Source organism: Coregonus lavaretus, assembly GCF_964263955.1.
Source record: "Coregonus lavaretus genome assembly, contig: HAP1_SCAFFOLD_918, whole genome shotgun sequence".
Taxonomy (NCBI): Eukaryota; Metazoa; Chordata; class Actinopteri; order Salmoniformes; family Salmonidae; genus Coregonus; species Coregonus lavaretus.
This window is the reverse complement of record NW_028161843.1, coordinates 85,438-108,765: the sequence shown is the minus strand read 5'-3', so window position 1 is coordinate 108,765 and position 23,328 is coordinate 85,438. Positions and strand designations below refer to the sequence as shown.

The 23,328-nt window shown below is 45.4% G+C and overlaps 1 protein-coding gene across 1 annotated transcript in view; it reads right to left on the bottom strand.

Annotated features, from left to right (window-relative positions):
• The window catches only part of LOC311120006 (coronin-7-like), a gene marked incomplete at its 3' end in the record, with an annotated part of 89,539 nt that extends 66,526 nt beyond the window's left edge, over nt 1-23,013 (bottom strand). Inside the window, exons 1-6 of the mRNA XM_084194640.1 lie at nt 22,880-23,013; nt 19,987-20,083; nt 19,488-19,568; nt 18,060-18,130; nt 13,551-13,737; nt 10,732-10,808 (exon numbers count right to left, since the gene is read on the bottom strand). Coding sequence (XP_084050766.1) covers nt 10,732-10,808; nt 13,551-13,737; nt 18,060-18,130; nt 19,488-19,568; nt 19,987-20,083; nt 22,880-22,939 — 573 coding nt within the window. The remainder of the gene's footprint in view (nt 1-10,731; nt 10,809-13,550; nt 13,738-18,059; nt 18,131-19,487; nt 19,569-19,986; nt 20,084-22,879) is intronic.
• Nucleotides 23,014-23,328: the final 315 nt, after the last annotated feature.

The window sequence follows — 23,328 nt, the reverse complement described above, 5'->3', positions numbered from 1 at the left end:
ACTAGATGGGTGTACCTAATAAACTGGCCATATTGTATAAAAATATAAAATAAAGGAAATTCACATGAGCACCACAATGCCTACTCCACCCATGCTCTACCAAGGTTTTCCAGCACACAGCTTTGACCTACTACAGTAGCTATGTTGGTCTATTGTACTTCAAACAATGTGTATGCAGGTTGCTTAGGATTCAAACCTTCTCGGACTATATTACTGGAGCCAGGAGTTACAGCAGACTATGTAACTGGAGCCAGAAGGTGTTCCTGACCATGTGGTCTGAACCGGTAAAACTCTGGGCCATGTATATGTATCAGATCTGAATGATCCTCTGAACCCTTTTCCATAGAACATCTCAGAGTAGGATATGCTGATCTAGGATCAGGTCCTACCTGTCCATATAATGGTATTTATTATGATCTAAAATGAAAAACTGATCCTAAATCAGTACTCCTACTCTGAGATGCTTTACGAATAGCGGCCATGATCATACAGCAGTATTCCAGTAACCCCTCCTTGCCCTATTGCGTCCCCCCCAACCCCACTTTACCCTACCCCCCCTTCACTTCACCCCCACTGACCATCAGCACACGGCAGTAATCAGGCCAACCAATCAGAGTGGGGATTCTCTGTGATTGAGAGGAAATGGGGTGTAATGGGAACAGGCTGAGGCCGGGGACATTCCTGTCCTGGTGTGTGTGTGCCACTCAATACGACACAGGGCTCAGATATCACAGTTAACCACTGACAGAAACACACAGCATAATAACAGGTAATAACTATAATAACCCTTAGACCAAACACAAACCCCACTAAGACATCATTACATGTCAGAAAGAATCAGGGCAATGACACTGACTGATACGAGGACTCAGGTTTCTGTGCACTTACACACACATATAGCCAACAGACACACACAACCAGAAAACAGGCAGGCAGACCAGCATTAACCTTTCTGTGAGACACACACACACACACCCCAGCTCAACTAGCCGGTGCCCCCGCACATTGACTCTGCAACGGTACCCCCCTGTATATATAGCCTCCCTACTGTTATTTTATTTTACTTCTGCTCTTTTTTTTCTCAACACTTTTTTTTGTTGTTGTTTTATTTTTACTTTTTTGTTAAAAAGAAATGCACTGTTGGTTAAGGGCTGTAAGTAAGCATTTCACTGTAATGTCTGCACCTGTTGTATTCGGCGCATGTGGCCAATAAAATTTGATTTGATTTGATTCGAGAAATCAACATTGAAGAAAGGGATTGTTGAGAGGAAGGGGTTCCCCTGGCCTTGCCTTCAAAGACCCAGTTCAAAGTGTGTGTGTGTTTTCCCCCAGCAGTCGCCACTTTGGATGATGAATTTATTTGCTGTTTACTGCTTGGAATAACAAACAGGGCTTTTCCTAATCCTACAGTGTTGTGTGTGTGTGTGTGTGTGTGGTGGCGGCCCACCCAGAGGTTAGTGTAGCCTAAGGCTGTGGCTTTGGGCCTCTGTGACCCAGGCTTCAGCCTGGGCTCAGAGACCACAGTGCCAGGCCCAGTCCGAGCAACACACACAGACACAGACACAGCAGGGAAAACACAGCAGACTAGGCAGGGTGGACAGATCATCAACCGTCGCCCCTAGAGACTGGCTGCCCTTACTGACCTTAACACACTACAAACACACAGACACACACCCGCGTACACACACACACACACACACACATACACTCCCCTTGCCAACAGAGGACTACTCAGTGTACTCACAACAAACAAAATAATCTGCCGGAGGGGAAACTATCTGGCTGCAAACACCTAGATGAGAGTCAGTCACATGCAGATGTGTCCACCATTGGAAACAGACACACTCAAACAATCAAACAGACCCTCATAACCTCCTGACAATAACCTATTGGCTTTAAACACGCGCAGGCGCGCAGGCACGCATGCACACACACACACGCACGATCCACCCTTTCTCATAAATGCACAGATGGGGTGCCCACACTCCCTAACACAAACACAAGTGTGTGTGTGTGCAGAGAGTACAGCTGTTTAATCAAAGCAGCATTGAGCTCACCTCATTCTCAGGCTGCTGTTAATGAGTTCTACTCTGCTGTAGAGCTTTCACACACACACACGCACGCACGCACACACAGCCAACCTCCCCTTTCCAGTCGTCCATGGCAACTCCCCACAAAAAAAACAGTGTCAATCACCAGTGACTGACAGTCCAGACTGTGTGACAGCAGGAGAAGTTGGTTCACACACTGATAATAACTAATAACCTTTCTTAATCATGGGAGTGTGTGTGTGTGTGTGTGTGTGTGTGTGTGTGTGTGTGTGTGTGTGTGTGTGTGTGTGTGTGTGTGTGTGTGTGTGTGTGTGTGTATTAAAACAGAGCTGGATAAAAAGTATATCCAATATGAAGAGAAAAGGGGAATATCTGCTCACTGTGAAAACCCCATTTTAACAGAAGCTATAGGACTCCACAGAGAGGTCATGCCTGCTGCTGCAGACAACAGCATGGGCTGAAAGTGAAAGGAGCTGCTCAGTACATGAAGACAAACAGAGAGGTAGTGAGAGAGGAATGGTATAGGAACTGTTTCTGTTTTTGGTGTAGGATTGATGGAACAGGATAGAGGTGGTGAACTGCAGTGTTTAAAATCTGTCTGTTACAGCCCTTGATGGAATATGCGTCTCTAGGCCCCTAAATCTGGGTAGTATGTATTAGAGCACACCATAGCCAAACGTTTTGCAACGGAAAATGAAAATGAGCGTTTCTTATTGGTAGTTTCTTCCATTTAGCGCCTAATGAACACACCCCAGGCCTGTCATGATGAGTGCTGCTCACTCGTTGACGGATGGATGGCCACGGTCTCCCTTCATCTGATGTAGCACACCCCCACGTTCACCCACTTGGTTGAGCCCGGCCCCAATTGAACACACATGTTGGCAGGGCCTATTTGCTTTAATGAAGGGGATTGGAGAGATTGAAGGGCCCATTGAGTTAAACTACACCCCTGGTCTCAGTCAACCTAGAGAGGGCAGAACCTCTGGAACCCAGACACTCTGATCTAGTGTCACATTTCTCCTCCACTCTGTTTCTCCCTTTCTTTTTCTGTCTTTCGCTTTTTCTCTTTCTCCTCCACTCTCTCAGGCCAGCAGCAGCCCTCCTAAGGACTATCATCATGTCAAGAGTAATGCTGGTCTGAGCACGGGCCATTACTGACTGACTGATGGGCCAACTCCTTTCTGGTCACTGGGAATACACACATGGGAAAATGACACCCAGTCTGACACACACAACTGTTCAACACACAGAGTCATACGACAGCCTGTCTCTCTGTAGGTTTTGATCCTGCTTGGTCTACTAAAATGGTAATGTAATGGTAATGTTCCTTATGGAAACATTTTTAAATGTTTTGCAACAGAAATCTAAAATGAGCGTTTCTTATTGCACAAGTTCAGGTAGTCCCTCCCTGTTTCAATCAAAGATATATATTTTTATGTTTGGTGCCTAATGAACACAAGCCACCCAAGGCTCTCTCTCTGTCTCAGCGAATCCAACCAGATTATCTATGAATGTCTGTATGTGACACCTCTACCTTACCTGTCACCCTTGACCCACTTCAATTTGCTTACCACCCCAATAGATCCACAGACGATGCAATCGCCATCACACTGCACACTGCCCTATCCCACCTGGACAAGAGGAATACCTATGTAAGAATGCTGTTCATTGACTATAGCTCAGCATTCAACACCATAGTACCCTCCAAGCTCATCATTAAGCTCGAGGCCCTGGGTCTGAACCCCGCCCTGTGCAACTGGGTCCTGGACTTCCTGACGGGCCGCCCCCAGGTGGTGAAGGTAGGAAACAACATCTCCACTTCCCTGATCATCAACACTGGGGCCCCACAAGGTGCGTGCTCAGCCCCCTCCTGTACTCCCTGTTCACCTATGACTGCGTGGCCAAGCATGCCTCCAACTCAATCATCAAGTTTGCAGACGACACAACAGTAGTAGGCTTGATTACCAACAATGACGAGACTGCCTACAGGGAGGAGGTGAGGGCTCTGGGAGTGTGGTGCCAGGAAAATAACCTCTCACTCAACGTCAACAAAACAAAGGAGATGATCGTGGACTTCAGGAAACAGCAGAGGGTGCACCCCCCTATCCACATTGACGGGACCGCAGTGGAGAAGGTGGAAAGCTTCAAGTTCCTTGGCGTACACATCACCGACAAACTGAAATGGTCCACCCACGCAGACAGTGTGGTGAAGAAGGCGCAACAGAGCCTCTTCAACCTCAGGAAGCTGAAGAAATCTGGCTTGGCACCTAAAACCCTCACAAACCTTTACAGATGCACAATTGAGAGCATCCTGTCGGGCTGTATCACCGCCTGGTACGGCAGCTGCACCGCCCGCAACCGCAGGGCTCTCCAGAGGGTGGTGCGGTCTGCCGAACGCATTACCGGGGGCAAACTACCCGCCACAAGACACATACAGCACCCGATGTCACAGGAAGGCCAAAAAGATAACCAAGGACATCAACCACCCGAGCCACTGCCTGTTCACCCCGCTATCATCCAGAAGGCGAGGTCAGTAAAGGTGCATCAAAGCTGGGACCGAGAGAATGAAAAACAGCATCTATCTCAAGGCCATCAGACTGTTAAATAGCCATCACTAGCACATTAGAGGCTGCTGCTACCTATTGAAATCACTGGCCACTTTAAGAAACGGAACACTAGTCACTTTAATAATGTTTACATATCTTGCACTACTCATCTCATATGTATATACTGCATTCTATTCTATTGTATCTTAGTCCATGCCGCTGTCATTGCTTGTCCATATATGTATATATTCTTTACAAGTTTTGTGTGTATTGGGTATATGTTGTGAAATTGTTAGATATTACTTGTTAGATATTACTGCACTGTTGGAGCTAGAAGCACAAGCATTTCGCTACACCCAATATAACATCTGCTAAACACGTGTATGTGACAAATAACATTTGATTTGAAGTGTGCAAGAGAGAGGGAGAGGACAAGGAAAGTACACTGAAATTTGCCACAGCACATAGCTCAAAGGCAGGAACTGTTAAAAAATGAGTTATGTTAACCCCCGCTGATGAAAAGGCCCCTGCCTACTCTTCAAGTTCAACTACAACTATTCATGAAACAATTCCACTTCTACTCATAAACTCCCCTCTCTCTCTCTCCCTCTGCCCCCCTTCCCATAAACCCCTAGCTACCGCCACTCTGGCACGCCCTACTCAACCACACACACACACACACACACACACACACACACACGATGGAAATCCCTTCCAGCATGGTTATTATTTCCCTTACAACAGGAGGGGGCACCACGCATGCCTCCATGCCCAGGTCCTCTCTCCTGGGGTGCTAAATCACCCGCTCTTGAGGCCTTGCGACGGGCCTCTGTGGCCAGGTGAGGATTGAGGTCCCCTCCTGCGTGTGTTTTTCACCTCCACTCTTTACTTTGCTTTAAAAATGCTGTAACTCCCAGAGCCTGTCAGGGAGCTGGGGGTGGAGGTAAGGCCCTTACTATAGCTCCCTTCTCCCCAGGAGAGGCAGGGGTCGGGCGGGGAGAGGCAGGGGCAGTGGGGGAGAAGAGGCCTGGGTCGTTTCCATTAGGGAACAACATAGCGAAACATTTTGCAATGGAAAACTAAAACAAGGGTTTCTTATTGGACACGTCCAAGTAGTCCCTCCCTGTTTCAGCCCATTTTCTTCCATTTGGTGCCTAATGAACATGATCCTGGATGTGTGCATTGTTGGGGTTAGGGGTCACTTGGGTTTTCTGCATGCGGGGGCCTGATGGATGCCGTCCTACACGAAACAGTTACGTACCCTGCCTCCACTGCCTCGTTAAGGCCTAATTAATGACACATCCAATGTTCCGTTCTGTTTTCAGAAAGAAAGAAAGAAAGAAAGAAAGAAAGAAACTTGCCAGACAACTAACACACTAACTAATCTTAATTGGAAGGCTTGGCTGCTCAGTGCGGATCACGCACCTTTGCATTACTTCATGCCTCTGTCAACACGATCAAACTATTATAACGCTAAAACAATTAGACAAACTGGCTATTACAGTATATCACTGATTTTCCAAATCTCATCTCTCTTTCTCAATCCCTGAGTTTAGAACCCAAAGAAAAATTGAGGTGGACGGTTTATAGAGAAGTCTGTATCCAGTAAAGAAAGTGGGACACGGTCAGTCAGAGTGCAAGATCTACACCCGGGTTAATGAGTGTCATCCCTGTTGACTCGTTGATGGAATGATCGGCTCAAAAACAGATGCTGTTTAATGTCTGGTAGCGCCAACCAGGCAAACAGGGGGATAAGATGTTCCGTTGGCGGCATCTACAGGTGAGACGCGGCTACTACAGCAACAACAGTATTGCATCTCAGGTTGACAGTGTTTTTAGAAACACTCTTGGGGACCTCCCGAGTGGCGCAGCTGTCTAAGGCACTGCATCGCAGTGCTTGAGGCATCACTACAGACCCGGGTTCGATCCCAGGCTGTGTCAAAGGCGGCCAAGGCAGGGAGACCCATGAGGCGGCGCACAATTGGCCCAGCATCGTCCGGGTTAGGGGAGGGTTTGGCCGGACGGTATTTCCTTGTCCCATCGCGCTCTAGCGACTCCTTGTGGCGGGCCGGGCGCCTACAAGCTGACTTCAGTCGCCAGCTGGACGGTGTTTGCTCAGACATATTGGTGCGGCTGGCTTCCGGGTTAAGCGAGCAGTGTGTCAAGAAGTAGTGCGGCTTGGCAGGGTCGTGTTTCGGAGGACGCATGGCTCTCGACGTTCGCCTCTCCCGAGTCCGTAGGGGAGTTGCAGCGATGGGACAAGACTGTAAATACCAATTGGATATCACGAAATTGGGGAGAAAAAGGGGTAAAAGTACAAAAAAAATTAAACGAATAACAAGAAACACTCTTGGAAGCAATAGGCAAGGGCCATTCAGCAACTGACTGTTCTGTGTGTTTGAGGGGATCAGCCTGAGCAAGTCTAGGTGCAGAATCCCTAATCTTGATCACATAGTGAGTAGTTATTTAATAGGTGATTTAATAATGTTTACATACCGTTTTACCACTTCATATGTATATACTGTATTCTAGTCAAGGCTCATCCTAGATAACTACCGCTGTACACATCTTTTATATTAAAATACTTGTCCATATTGTCCATACACATCATATACTGTCCATATTGTCCATACACATCATATACTGTCTATACACATCATATACTGTCCATACTGCCTATACACATCATATACTGTCCATATTGTCTATACATCATATACTGTCCATATTGTCTATACATATCATCTACTGTCCATATTGTCTATACACATCATCTACTGTCCATATTGTCTATACACATCATATACTGTCCATACTGCCTATACACATCATATACTGTCCATATTGTCTATACATATCATCTACTGTCCATATTGTCTATACATATCATCTACTGTCCATATTGTCTATACACATCATATACTGTCCATAATTATACACATCATCTACTGTCCATATTGTCTATACATATCATCTACTGTCCATATTGTCTATACACATCATATACTGTCCATATTGTCTATAATTATACACATCATCTACTGTCCATATTGTCTATACATATCATCTACTGTCCATATTGTCTACAGTGGGGTCAAAAAGTATTTAGTCAGCCACCAATTGTGCAAGTTCTCCCACTTAAAAAGATGAGAGATGCCTGTAATTTTCATCATAGGTACACGTCAACTATGACAGACAAAATGAGAAAAAAAATCCAGAAAATCACATTGTAGGATTTTTTATGAATTTATTTGCAAATTATGGTGGAAAATAAGTATTTGGTCAATAACAAAAGTTTCTCAATTCTTTGTTATATACCCTTTGTTGGCAATGACACAGGTCAAACGTTTTCTGTAAGTCTTCACAAGGTTTTCTCACACTGTTGCTGGTATTTTGGTCCATTCCTCTATGCAGATCTCCTCTAGAGCAGTGATGTTTTGGGGCTGTCGCTGGGCAACACGGACTTTCAACTCCCTCCAAAGATTTTCTATGGGGTTGAGATCTGGAGACTGGCTAGGCCACTCCAGGACCTTGAAATGCTTCTTACGAAGCCACTCCTTCGTTGCCCGGGCGGTGTGTTTGGGATCATTGTCATGCTGAAAGACCCAGCCACGTTTCATCTTCAATGCCCTTGCTGATGGAAGGAGGTTTTCACTCAAAATCTCGCGATACATGGCCCCATTCATTCTTTCCTTTACACGGATCAGTCGTCCTGGTCCCTTTGCAGAAAAACAGCCCCAAAGCATGATGTTTCCACCCCCATGCTTCACAGTAGGTATGGTGTTCTTTGGATGCAACTCAGCATTATTTGTCCTCCAAACACGACGAGTTCAGTTTTTACCAAAAAGTTCTATTTTGGTTTCATCTGACCATATGATATTCTCCCAATCCTCTTCTGGATCATCCAAATGCACTCTAGCAAACTTCAGACGGGCCTGGACATGTACTGGCTTAAGCAGGGGGACACGTCTTGCACTGCAGGATTTGAGTCCCTGGCGGCGTAGTGTGTTACTGATGGTAGGCTTTGTTACTTTGGTCCCAGCTCTCTGCAGGTCATTCACTAGGTCCCCCCGTGTGGTTCTGGGATTTTTGCTCACCGTTCTTGTGATCATTTTGACCCCACGGGGTGAGATCTTGCGTGGAGCCCCAGATCGAGGGAGATTATCAGTGGTCTTGTATGTCTTCCATTTCCTAATAATTGCTCCCACAGTTGATTTCTTCAAACCAAGCTGCTTACCTATTGCAGATTCAGTCTTCCCAGCCTGGTGCAGGTCTACAATTTTGTTTCTGGTGTCCTTTGACAGCTCTTTGGTCTTGGCCATAGTGGAGTTTGGAGTGTGACTGTTTGAGGTTGTGGACAGGTGTCTTTTATACTGATAACAAGTTCAAACAGGTGCCATTAATACAGTTAACGAGTGGAGGACAGAGGAGCCTCTTAAAGAAGAAGTTACAGGTCTGTGAGAGCCAGAAATCTTGCTTGTTTGTAGGTGACCAAATACTTCTTTTCCACCATAATTTGCAAATAAATTCATTAAAAATCCTACAATGTGATTTTCTGGATTAGTTTTTCTCAATTTGTCTGTCATAGTTGACGTGTACCTATGATGAAAATTACAGGCCTCTCTCATCTTTTTAAGTGGGAGAACTTGCACAATTGGTGGCTGACTAAATACTTTTTTCCCCCACTGTATATACATCATATACTGTCCATATTGTCCATATACATCATATACTGTCCATACACATCATATACTGTCCATACTGCCTATACACATCATATACTGTCAATATTGTCCATACACATCATATACTGTCCATATTGTCCATATACATCATATACTGTCCATATTGTCCATATACATCATATACTGTCCATTAGGGGTGTAACGATCCATCTACTACATCGATGTATCGATTTATATTCCTATGATCCAACTACATCGATCTGTGCTCGGCGAGTTGGCCTTTTGGACAACATATATCAATCTAACATCGTTTTAAAATGTAATAAATCGATTGTATCGATACTAGGAAATAACCCATTGGATTTAAGCACGTCAGACTTTATATGGATGTTTTTTCTTAGCACTTTTAATGATAAAGGCTTTAAACATTACTCGATTCAGTCTGCCTATCCGTGACGTCATCGCGCCAGCAGCAGCGCAAAGGCGCCAAGACAACAAAACATAGCATGGCGGACGACAGAGGAGAAGCCGACGAGCGAGAAATTATCAAGCCACCATTGCGGTCCTTACAAGAAACAGGAATCTAGGAAACTTCACCTGCACTGTCCAGTATCCAGGTATTTATTTCAGTCACACTGGTTGAATTTTTGGCTAAAAGGTTACTGAATCGATTTCAAGTCACTGAATCGTTTCGGATCGTATCGTTCTAAATGAACCAATATCGTCCTTGAATCGTATCGACAACCACGAATCATGATACAAATCGAATCGTTGTTCAAACGAATCGTTACACCCCTACTGTCCATACACATCATCTACTGTCCATATTGTCTATACACATCATATACTGTCCATACTGTCGATAAACATCATATACTGTCCATACTGCCTATACACATCATTGCTCTTCCTGGTATTTCTTCATTCCTTTCTTTTTATTTGTGGTATTTGTGTGTATTGTTCAGTACTAATGTACTGACCTAGGAACATAAGCATTTCACTGCACCTGCAATAACGTCTGCTAAATATATGTACGCAACCAATAACATTTGATTTGATTTGTAGATCAGTGATTCCACACAGTACGACAGCAATGTAGTAGATGTCAAACACACACATTATGTGAACCTCAGCTGCTGTTGTTTACCACTGGAGAGTTGGGAAGTATTTAAGACACAACACATATGATAGATACAGAGGTTGCTATTTGACAAACCTTCATTGATGGATAGAGAAGTTGCTATGTGACAAACCTTCATTGATAGATAGAGAGGTTGCTATGTGCCAAACCTTCATTGTAGGATCCCATTGAAAAGCAGATCACAATGTGTGAACATGCACTTTCTGCCGTCTTTTCTATCCAACTCCTGTGCTCCTATATTTAGATGTACTGTACATGATAATAATAGTTCCTGTCTAGTCTCAGTATGTAATGTAGGACTGACTCACCTTGCAGGAGGAAGCCAGCAGGGAGCCATCCTCTTTCCAGCTCAGACTCTGCAGCTGATCACCGTGCGGCTCCAGAGCTGCAGATAGACACACACAGGTCAGAGGTCAAGAGACTGGTCAGCTCAGCCCACAGGTTATCACAGGGGAGATCAAGTCAAGGAGAGGTCACAGAGAGGTCAACAGCACAGGTAAACACAAGACAGGGAACAACAGCACAGGTCAACAACAACAGCCCAGGACAGGTCAACAACACAGGACAACACAGAAGGCTAGGTCAGAGGAGAACAACTAAAGCACACAAAGAGATTCAGGATGAATAGCCAGAAAGAAAGCACAGTTAGAAACAACACAGGGAGGCACATAAGTCAACACAGGACAGGTGAAGCCAAGACACAGGACAGGTGAGGCCAAGACACAGGACAGGTAAAGCCAAGACACAGGACAGGTGAAGCCAAACCACAGGACACAGAGGGAAACACAGGATGAAACAACAGTACATAGATTGTAGAAACCCCAAAGCAGACCCAGTTGACCCAGTTAAGACCACCTAGATCAATGGTACACAGGACATAATGAGGTTATGGTGCTATGGCTGGTTATGGCTACAGCATAGCATTGATGGGTTATGATGACACGACAGTAGATAGCATAGATGACAACAGCATTTGTCAATGGTGAAGAAAGTCGTCACACGGGACACACACACTCTCCCCAAGTGTTGAGGTTCACCCTGATGAACCCAGACCACATTAACAGCAGGGTCAGGGGTCAGAGAGGGGTGGTGAGGGAGTAATGGAAGGGCAGGGCACAGCCTGAGGGGGGCAGCAGTGAGCAGCATCAGCCATCATGGTGGGGCCTGTCTGTCAGGACTGGGTGGAAGGCCAGCGGATAAGCAAACTGCCCCAGGCCACCCAGACCAGACCAGACCAGACCAGACCAGACCAGACCAGAGAACCACGGAGACTGAGAAGAGGCAGACGTTACCTCAACCGCTCTTCAGCAGCAGAGACAGCATAGACTGCCTGTCTGTCAGTGAGACAGAGTCACCCTGAGGACACCGCCTCGCATGACCCCAACATAGAGAGACGTGATACACCAATAACAGAGAGACGTGATACACCAATAACAGAGAGACGTGATACACCAATAACAGAGAGACGTGATACACCAATAACAGAGAGACGTGATACACCAATAACAGAGAGACGTGATACACCAATAACAGAGAGACGTGATACACCAATAACAGAGAGACGTGATACACCAATAACAGAGAGACGTGATACACCAATAACAGAGAGACGTGATACACCAATAACAGGGACGTGATACACTAATAACAGGGACGTGATACACCAATAACAGGGACGTGATACACTAATAACAGAGAGACGTGATACACCAATAACAGGGATGTGATACACCAATAACAGGGACGTGATACACCAATAACAGGGACGTGATACACCAATAACAGGGACGTGATACACCAATAACAGGGACGTGATACACCAATAACAGGGACGTGATACACCAATAACAGGGACGTGATACACCAATAACAGGGACGTGATACACCAATAACAGGGACGTGATACACCAATAACAGGGATGTGATACACCAATAACAGGGACGTGATACACCAATAACAGGGACGTGATACACCAATAACAGAGACGTGATACACTAATAACAGAGACGTGATACACCAATAACAGAGAGACGTGATACACCAATAACAGGGACGTGATACACCAATAACAGGGACGTGATACACCAATAACAGAGAGACGTGATACACCAATAACAGAGACGTGATACACCAATAACAGAGAGACGTGATACACCAATAACAGGGACGTGATACACCAATAACAGAGAGACGTGATACACCAATAACAGGGACGTTATACACCAATAACAGACGTTATCCACCAATAACAGGGATGTGATACACCAATAACAGAGACGTGATACACCAATAACAGGGAGGTTATACACCAATAACAGAGAAACGTTATACACCAATAACATAGAGACCTGATACACCAATAACATAGAGACGTTATACACCAATAACATAGCGACGTTATACACCAATAACATAGAGATGTTATACACCAATAACATAGAGACCTGATACACCAATAACATAGAGACCTGATACACCAATAACATAGCGACGTTATACACCAATAACATAGCGATGTTATACACCAATAACATAGCGACGTTATACACCAATAACATAGCGACGTTATACACCAATAACATAGAGATGTTATACACCAATAACATAGAGACCTGATACACCAATAACATAGAGACCTGATACACCAGTAACATAGAGACGTTATACACCAATAACATAGAGACGTTATACACCATTAACAGAGATGTGATACACCAATAACAGAGACGTTATACACCAATAACAGAGATGTTATACACATAGAAAACAATGTAGAACTACAGATGGACAGAGAGTGTTGCTCGCTCACATGTTCAACATTACTGTGACACAGAGCAGAAGGAAACTAAATAAATGTGAAAGGATCAAACTGACTGATTGTGTATGGTCTGTTTGCTGGTATATGTGTGTGAAGATGTGGGTTTGTACTGTATGGATCTATTTGTGTGTGAGTGATTGTGAGTGTGTGTGTTCATCGTTCATGCATTTGTTTGTGTGTGTTCATGCTTTCCGTCAATCATGTGTCAGTGTCTATAAGAGAGTGTGTGTTCATGCATTCGTCCATTCTTTCATGCCTGCATGGTGTATAGCTCCTCTGCTCTCCTCCACTCCTCCAGTGTATCCTACCTGCTAGCGGTGAGTTTTGGCGGCTGGCGTCCCAGAGCTGGGCTGTCTTGGTGGAGCCTACAGCCAGCAGGCCAGAGGAGGTGGGGTGGAAGGAGACCAGCTCCAGACGACCCTCTCCGGGACACAGGGTCACCTCCGCCCCCCCGGGCTGCTCCTGTTCTGGTTCACACACACGCCACAGCTTCACCTGGATGGACCCACACCAGGCCAAGAAAGCATGTTTTTAGTGACCTTGTTGTGCGGAGTATAAGAGAGACACACACTCGCGCACACACGTTCACACAGGTGTCAGGTGAATGGGCTCTCAATCAGACATGAAGAGAGTGGCCAACGGACATACAAAAGTATGTGGACACCCCTTCAAATTAGTGGATTCGGCTATTTCAGCCAAACCCTTTGCTGACAGGTGTATAAAATTGAGCACACAGCCATGCAATCTCCATAGACAAACATTGGCAGAAGAATGGCCTTACTGAAGAGCTCAGTGACTTTCAACGTGGCATAGGATGCCACCTTTCCAAAAAGTCAGTTTGTCAGATTTCTGCCCTGCCAGAGCTGCCCCGGTCAACTGTAAGTGCTGTTATTGTGAAGTGGAAACGTCTAGGAGCAACAACGGCTCAGCCGCAAAGGGGTAGGCCACACAAGCTCACAGAATGGGACTGCCGAGTGCTGAAGCGCGTAGCGCGTAAAAATCATCTGTCCTCGTTTGCAACATTCACTACCGAGTTCCAAACTGCCTCGAAGAAACGTCAGCACAAGAACTGTTCGTCGGGAGCTTCAAGAAATGGGTTTCCATGGCCGAGCAGCCGCACACAAGCCTAAGATCACCATGCGCAATGCCAAGCGTCGGCTGGAGTGGTGTAAAGCTCGCCGCCATTGGACTCTGGAGCAGTGGAATCTGGGTTTGGCGGATGCCAGGAGAACGCTACCTGCCCCAATGCATAGTGCCAACTGTAAAGTTTGGTGGAGGAGGAATAATGGTCTGGGGCTATTTTTCATGGTTCGGGCTAGGCCCCTTAGTTCCAGTGAAGGGAAATCTTAATGCTACAGCATACAATTACATTCTAGACAATTCTGTGCTTCCAACTTTGTGGCAACAGTTTGGGGAAGGCCGATTCCTGTTTCAGCATGACAATGCCCCCGTGCACAAAGCGAGGTCCATACAGAAATGGTTTGTCGAGATCGGTGTGGAAGAACTTCAATGGCCTGCACAGAGCCCTGACCTCAACCCCATCGAACACCTTTGGGATGAATTGGAACACCGACTGCGAGCCAGGCCTAATCGCCCAACATCAGTGCCCGACCTCACTAATGCTCTTGTGGCTGAATGGAAGCAAGTGTATGTTACATATGCATATAAATACAGTATTATACACATGTAAATGTTACATATGCATACATCTATCTAATGTTAGAGAGAAGCTTTTGAGGTTTGTATCTTGCTCCATGTCAGTAGGTCATCGAAGGAAATGACCTAAACTAATCCCTTCACCCCAGCTACACTGAATGAACGTTCAAACCCCAGCTACACTCACTGAACATTCAAACCCCAGCTACATTGAATGAACGTTCAAACCCCAGCTACATTCACTGAACATTCAAACCCCAGCTACACTCACTGAACATTCAAAGGCAGAGTATAGACATGCTATTAGCCCCAACCCCATTGTTTATGAACAGTGAGTTCATTTCAAACAGCTGGCCTTGCCCTAAAACCCACCGCAGCCGACTCAGTATGCCCATACCCAACCACCTACTGTTAAACGTTGGAGCTTTCACTACTAGGACTATGGATACCTGGACCATGTTCTCACTACTAGGACTACTGACACCTGGACCATGTTCTCACTACTAGGACTATGGACACCTGGACCATATTCTCACTACTAGGACTATGGACACCTGGACCATGTTCTCACTACTAGGACCACTGACACCTGGACCATGTTCTCACTACTAGGACTACTGACACCTGGACCATGTTCTCACTACTAGGACTATGGACACCTGGACCATGTTCTCACTACTAGGACCACTGACACCTGGACCATGTTCTCACTACTAGGACCACTGACACCTGGACCATGTTCTCACTACTAGGACTACTGACACCTGGACCATGTTCTCACTACTAGGACTATGGACACCTGGACCATGTTCTCACTACTAGGACTACTGACACCTGGACCATGTTCTCACTACTAGGACTATGGACACCTGGACCATGTTCTCACTACTAGGACTACTGACACCTGGACCATGTTCTCACTACTAGGACTACTGACACCTGGACCATGTTCTCACTACTAGGACTACTGACACCTGGACCATGTTCTCACTACTAGGACTATGGACACCTGGACCATGTTCTCACTACTAGGACTACTGACACCTGGACCATGTTCTCACTACTAGGACTACTGACACCTGGACCATGTTCTCACTACTAGGACTACTGACACCTGGACCATGTTCTCACTACTAGGACTATGGACACCTGGACCATGTTCTCACTACTAGGACTACTGACACCTGGACCATGTTCTCACTACTAGGACTACTGACACCTGGACCATGTTCTCACTACTAGGACTATGGACACCTGGACCATGTTCTCACTACTAGGACTATGGACACCTGGACCATGTTCTCACTACTAGGACTATGGACACCTGGACCATGTTCTCACTACTAGGACTACTGACACCTGGACCATGTTCTCACTACTAGGACTACTGACACCTGGACCATGTTCTCACTACTAGGACTACTGACACCTGGACCATGTTCTCACTACTAGGACTATGGACACCTGGACCATGTTCTCACTACTAGGACTACTGACACCTGGACCATGTTCTCACTACTAGGACTACTGACACCTGGACCATGTTCTCACTACTAGGACTATGGACATCTGGACCATGTTCTCACTACTAGGACTATGGACACCTGGACCATGTTCTCACTACTAGGACTACTGACACCTGGACCATGTTCTCACTACTAGGACTACTGACACCTGGACCATGTTCTCACTACTAGGACTATGGACACCTGGACCATGTTCTCACTACTAGGACTATGGACACCTGGACCATGTTCTCACTACTAGGACTACTGACACCTGGACCATGTTCTCACTACTAGGACTATGGACATCTGGACCAACTGGACTGGAGAACCAGGTGGTATACAGCTGCAGATCCAGGATTCAATCCAGCAATAAGGTGGTAAAATGGCAGCTTTGAAATGCCACCTGGGGCCTGTTAGTGGGATAAATAATATGCTGTTGTTTCAGGGCTGTGCTGTGCTGAGCCTTCAAATCCTGGGTGTCTGTGTGTGTGTGTGTGTATTTGCATGCGTGTTCATCAAACTGAAAGTCAGCATCAGTGCGTCTGTTTCTGTCTCTATGGCTAAAGCAGAGCGATGCCACTTTAGCTATGATTTATCTAAAGCGATGACAAAGTCTTAAAACAGCGTGTGTGTGTGTGTGTGTGTGTGTGTGTGTGTGTGAGTGTGAGTGTGTGTGTGTGTGTGTGTGTGTGCATACATGTGTGTTTGTGGGTGTGGATGTCTGTGTGTGTTACTCAGCACAACAAGGTGACAAAAACAATGTTTTCTTGGCAGCAGATGAAAGCTGGAATATAAAATATCCTAGCTGAGCTCAGGGCTCCTCTACAGATGTTGGGTACTTTACTGTGGACTGAGGCTTACGGCCCAGTGTGGCTGTACATTTGTTTACTCAGCCCTCTGAGGCAGACCCTGCTGCTGAGTCTGCACACACACACACACACACACACACACACTCACACACTCACACACTCACACACTCACACACTCACACACTCACACACTCACACACTCACACACTCACACACTCACACACTCACACACTCAGCACATTCTTAAGGCTGAGCACCTGTGGGGAAGCAGCTCTGAGGTAAGATGGACTCTGAGTGACTTCAAAGGTTTCTTTCCACATAATAACAACAGTCAATGCAATTCATTTTTTCATCCAGATCTGTCATAGCCCTCGTTCCCGGCCTAAAGACACAAACAACTGTTAATGTGCATGTACCATGGAAAAATACAACAGACGGTCTGCAAGAGAGTGTGAGACCATAACAAGATCCTCTTTCCTCCCTTCCTTCCTGAAAGCAATCACTCATCTTATAGTTAGGTGAAGGGCCAAGAGGAAGGAAGGAAAGAATGAAGGATGTTTAAAAAAAAATGAAGACAGGGCCTTAGAGGAATGAGGACAGAGAGACAGGGCCTTAGAGGAATGAGGACAGAGAGACAGGGCCTTAGAGGAATGAGGACAGAGAGACAGGGCCTTAGAGGAATGAGGACAGAGAGACAGGGCCTTAGAGGAATGAGGACAGAGAGACAGGGCCTTAGAGGAATGAGGACAGAGAGACAGGGCCTTAGAGGAATGAGGACAGGGTCTTAGAGGAATGAGGACAGGGAGACAGGGCCTTAGAGGAATGAGGTTGGAGAGGGCCTCACCGTTTCATCTGCAGAACAGGTAGCCAGGAGATTATCATCAAACGGAGAGAAGTCCAAATCAGTTATCAGATCTGAGAGAGTGAGAGAGACAGAGAGAGAGGAGGAGGACAAACAAGAGATTTAGGTCACAAGTGTAAGGGTTTATTTCAGAACAATGGCATTTGCATTCCTCTTGTGATCACTTGGGAACAAGGAGTATAATTTGTAAGTTAAAAGGTCCAATGCAGCAGTTTTTATCTCAATATCAAATCATTTCTGGGGAACAATTAAGTACCTTACTGTGATTGTGTTCAATTAAAATGGTCAAAAAGAAACAACAATAGCTTCTAAACAAATAGCAATTTCTGAAGCAATAATTTTGCTAGGAATGTCTGGGAGTGGTCTGTGTGGGGAGGGGAAAACTGAAAACTAGTGGTTATTGGCAGAGATGTTTGGAACCCTTTTTCTAATTGGTCAATTAACTAATTTACCGCCTGGTGATGTCACACTAAAACAGGCTGAAATATCAGGTGGTCTTTCCAAACAGCTCTTACACTAAAAGGGCATTACAATCATTTTCATAATTTCATAGTATTATTCCAACCTCATAGTGTGGAAATATATATAAAACACAGGAAAATCACATTTTTGACTGCACTGGGCTTGTAAAAAAACGGACAAAAGGGAGTGAGTTAGAAAAAGGTTGAGGTTGAAACATAGCCTGTCTCTCACGTTAGAAACCACGTTAAACCAAGAGGATATTCCCTTTTGGGACAATGATTTTTGAAGTCGTAGGCAGGGCTAGCTCATCACGAGACCATGAGCAACCATGTACCCGACTCATGTTCGCTACACCTAGTTCCATATCTGGTTGTACTGTCTATCTAACTCCTTCGGTCGGGAGTCGTGACAATGACCATAGCAGTTGGCAAGACAGACAGCACATTAATTGATCTGGGACTGGACTATGTCAAACGAACTCATGGTAAGAATTTGAAATATTAAAGATGCACTATGCAGAAATCGCTCTGCCATTTCCTGGTGGCTAAAATTCTAATAGTTTGCTTAATTGCAGTTTATGTGACAAAACAAACAAGTGTAGTGTACAGGGTCATTGTACCATCTAAACCACTGAGAAATATATTTTACATAACCAAAAATATTGTATTTTCAGCTGTTTGAAGCAAAAGACGCAAAAATAAAACTAAACGGGAAGCATAGAAATAGTGCACATAGAACAGATCTACCGCTTCTTAAGACTTGCTTTCGATGCAGATGACAGATCTATAACACACATTTCTATATGGATTTGGTCAGGTCGCCCAAAAAGTTACATATTGCAGCTTTAAGAAATGTAAAACAACAGAGAGAGAAATGAGAGAGTTGTGATGAGTGGATAGTGTCTGGTGCTTGTGAAGGAGGGATGAAAAGTAGATAGAGGGATCTTACCAGCATGACATGGGATCAGAGTCACTGTCCACTTGCCATCAGACCCTGGTTCCACAGAGGTGAGGCCGAGCATTCCTCCACCTGGTGACAGAGAAAGAGACACACACACACAAAAACACACACAGAGAGACACACACAGAGACACAGACAGTGTGATCGATACAGTCTCTCTTTCATACAAAACAGATGGAGATTCAAGATATGGGAAATATCTGCTCTGTGATGGTAATACCTGCTCACACACGCTTCAACAGACAGGTAAACTTACCAGAGAGACAGACAGCATGACTCCTCATAAGAGACCAGACAGAACATTCTTAGTTGAACCCCAACCGCATACCACTGTTGCCTGAATCACACTATAGGGCCAAACGGATACCACATCCACCATAGTTGCTAGAACCATGCATGAACTGACATTTTGAAAAGAAAATGTCCAAGCCAGCACAGTACGGTTCCGGTTGGCCCTATAGTTGTCCCGACTGAGTCTCATCCTTACCGGCCTGGTCAGTGTTGAAGGCCACAAGCCTGGGGCTGGATTTGATGTGGTTCCCCTGAGAGGTGAAGGATCCTGCCCGGATATTACTGATCCAGCCCTGGACACAGAGGGGTAATTAACAGTGCATTAGGGGTACGTGTGGTGGGACTCTGGAGCTATCATTAGGAAGCTGACTGATGGAACTGGCCATCAGATAAAACAAAGGTGATCACTGTGGTCTAAAAGATGACTGTCTAACGGACATTATGAGTAGGCTATTTCTGACCTATGCTAATACAATAGAGTAGGGACAAACATAATTGTTGTTATACATGACAAGAAAACCATTAGAATGTTTCAGTTGTTGTCTGTTCACTTAAAATGCAAGTCTGTCCAACTGAGTGGGATCCTAAGCGTTCCCTTGACAAGTCCACACAAGAGAACAGCAGCTCACACTCTTTCAGACACACACTGCTGAAGTGCAATGCAGTTCATAGTCATCCCAAAATAAACTGTGGATACCTTAAACGCAGAGGCAGAGCACACACACACTGCTTCTCCAAACACCCAAGATTAAAGACTAACTGTGATAATAAGGAAGACGGTATCAGAGGGCGTGTTGTTATACACACACCCTCTGCCGTGCCTGTTGTATCAGCAGAATGTTAAGGAAGTGGAAGCGACTCCCTGCGATGTGCATTCTAAAACCTCTTTTCACAACAGTAACAACAGGGCAGAGGCAGGAGGGCTGTGTGTTTGAATACCACTGCTGCCAAAACCGTTATGGACTAACCATGTCAGACAATAGGCCTAAACACAGTCGCGAGCACCAGCAGGGAAGGTACAGAGAGCACTTTGCAGCCCAGACAGCGTCTGACAGCCTAGCAAAACAGCTAGTTTCTCTCTCTCAGGAAACACACATTACTGCTCCATAGGCAGCCAGGCATAAAGAGAACCAGGTGCCCATTCACACTCACTCACTCCTTGGAGTTCTCCCTCCCTCTCTAACCCTCTCTCTCCCTCTAGCTCTCTCACTCTCGCTTTCGCTCTCTCTCTCCCCATTTGAAGTGGTGCTTTGAGCGTTGCTTTTCTGAGGCAGTGCTCGTAACAGGATCAGAGATCCACTCTGCAGCTGAAACTCACTCACACTGTGAGACTGTGTGGAAGCTTGCTACATTGAGAATAATCATCCAAGTAATGGTCTGTTTCATAACCTATTTATAAGAGCAACCTTTTCAAGCTGTATTTTAGCCAGAGAGGGGTCACTCATGATGTAGACCTATTATAAAAGGGAACTTAACTCTCATCAATGCCAAATCAGTCATGAACTTCAGCTATTGCTTGACCGTGCAGCAGTGTACTGTAGTTTACACTGTAGGCCTAACCACTGTAGGTCATCATGCACATACAGCTCTGAGGAGACTGCAGTTGGGTGTCACACATGCTCTGAGCACCTGGTAGCAGCGGTGTGTGGCTTCACCATCAGATACATCTAAGGGCCTCTGGGGCTTTAGCATAGGACTGAACAGCTGACTGGACTAATCCCCAGTCCTCAGACCTGCTGTGACTGCACTTGAGTCCCAGGACCTGCCACAGCCAAGGCCCCGGCCCCAGTAGCCTTGCCCAAGCCCTTGGGTATTTCCCATTTTCATCTTTCTCTCTATCCCCCCACACAATAATGTGTGACAAAGCCCAGGCTAAACCTGAATAAATATATACATATAAAGAGACAAAGCCCAGGCTAAAAAAGGCAAGCCATGGTTCTAAATAAGAGGGATTGTTCAGGTGGTAGCCTACATCTGACAGCATGTAGGAGGTGACTAGCTGGCATCATGAGAAGTCCTCAAGGCTGTTCAGGTGGTAGCCTACATCTGACAGCATGTAGGAGGTGACTAGCTGGCATCATGAGAAGTCCTCAAGGCTGTTCAGGTGGTAGCCTACATCTGACAGCATGTAGGAGGTGACTAGCTGGCATCATGAGAAGTCCTCAAGGCTGTTCAGGTGGTAGCCTATATCTGACAGCATGTAGGAGGTGACTGGCTGATATCATGAGAAGCCCTCAAGGCAGAACTATTTTTCATCAAGGGGCTTAGCTACAGCAAGTCCAGAGATCAACTTGCATCATCAGGATCTACTAGGTTATAAAATGAAATCCTCCACAATGCCTAAATCATCCACTTGATATTAAGAATGTCAGACATTTCCACTGTCTCAGCCAGTCATCACAAGACAGCAGTGGGGAGGTTACATAATCATCCACAGGAAGAGTAGTAATGGCTGTCTGTGCAAATTGGAGCACAGCCCAAACGTGTGTAACTCAATCTACCTGCTTTTTAAAACCGGTATGCGAGGCACTCCCAGGTATCTAACACCAGGACTGACGGCATGACACCACCACGGTGTATCTTATTCACAGCCTACAGTCATTGGTTGACAGAGAGGAGCTTTGTTAAATGGCGTAGGGATACGTATTGTATGTACAGTGCACTTTACATCTCAAATCTGAGCATTGCTGCTACATTGTAGAATGGTGACCGGTTACAATGAGAGCAAGAATTCGCAACAATGTGGCCATTCAGTGATGATGAGCATCACAGCCTATCTGTAACATCCGACAATCCTGCCCAATACGAACCACTGTCAAACGTGGAATTTGCATAGACTGCTGAAAGCTAGCTAGATAACAATAACCACATGGTTAACACTGTAGCAGCCTTCGCGATTTGCTCTTGATTTTCGTAGACAATTGTTTCTCTACCGACACACTCTTGCGATGCAATAGCCTTCTGCAGATATGCAGGAAGTTCAATTTCCTCCATACATTTTCAGACGTTCCCCAAAACACCACTCCGTCTTCTTCACGGTTGCTAAGAACCAATGCTGGCGAGGCTTTCTTTCAACGCTCATTACTTACATCTTTCTTGGCGATCTTCGGGGTGGTGTTTTTGAATTTGGAGGTCTTGAAACGATTCATTCTAGTCACCTAAATTAACTTTCGTGCCTTCCGGGTATCTCTGTCTTGTTGATACTCTCCTAAAAGCGCGAGCACTCAGCAGCACGCTCCTTTTCAGATGACAGTTCTCGAGTTCAGCACTGTCACAACTCGCTGTACTATGTGAACGACTCTATCGACGATCGACTCAGATCCCTGTTTAGCTACATCAATTGTGATTGACCACGGTAAAATACAAATATTTATGTTTTAAATGTTTAATCGTGAGTAAGAAGCGGACTGCATGGGATACAAATGTTTAAATACTCATCCACAGTTTCTCAAGTGCAGATATTGCAACAGAGTGAAAGTTAGTTTGCTCTCAAGTTGGCAATCTTCAATCTTGAAACAAAAATATCTTTATTGGCGGT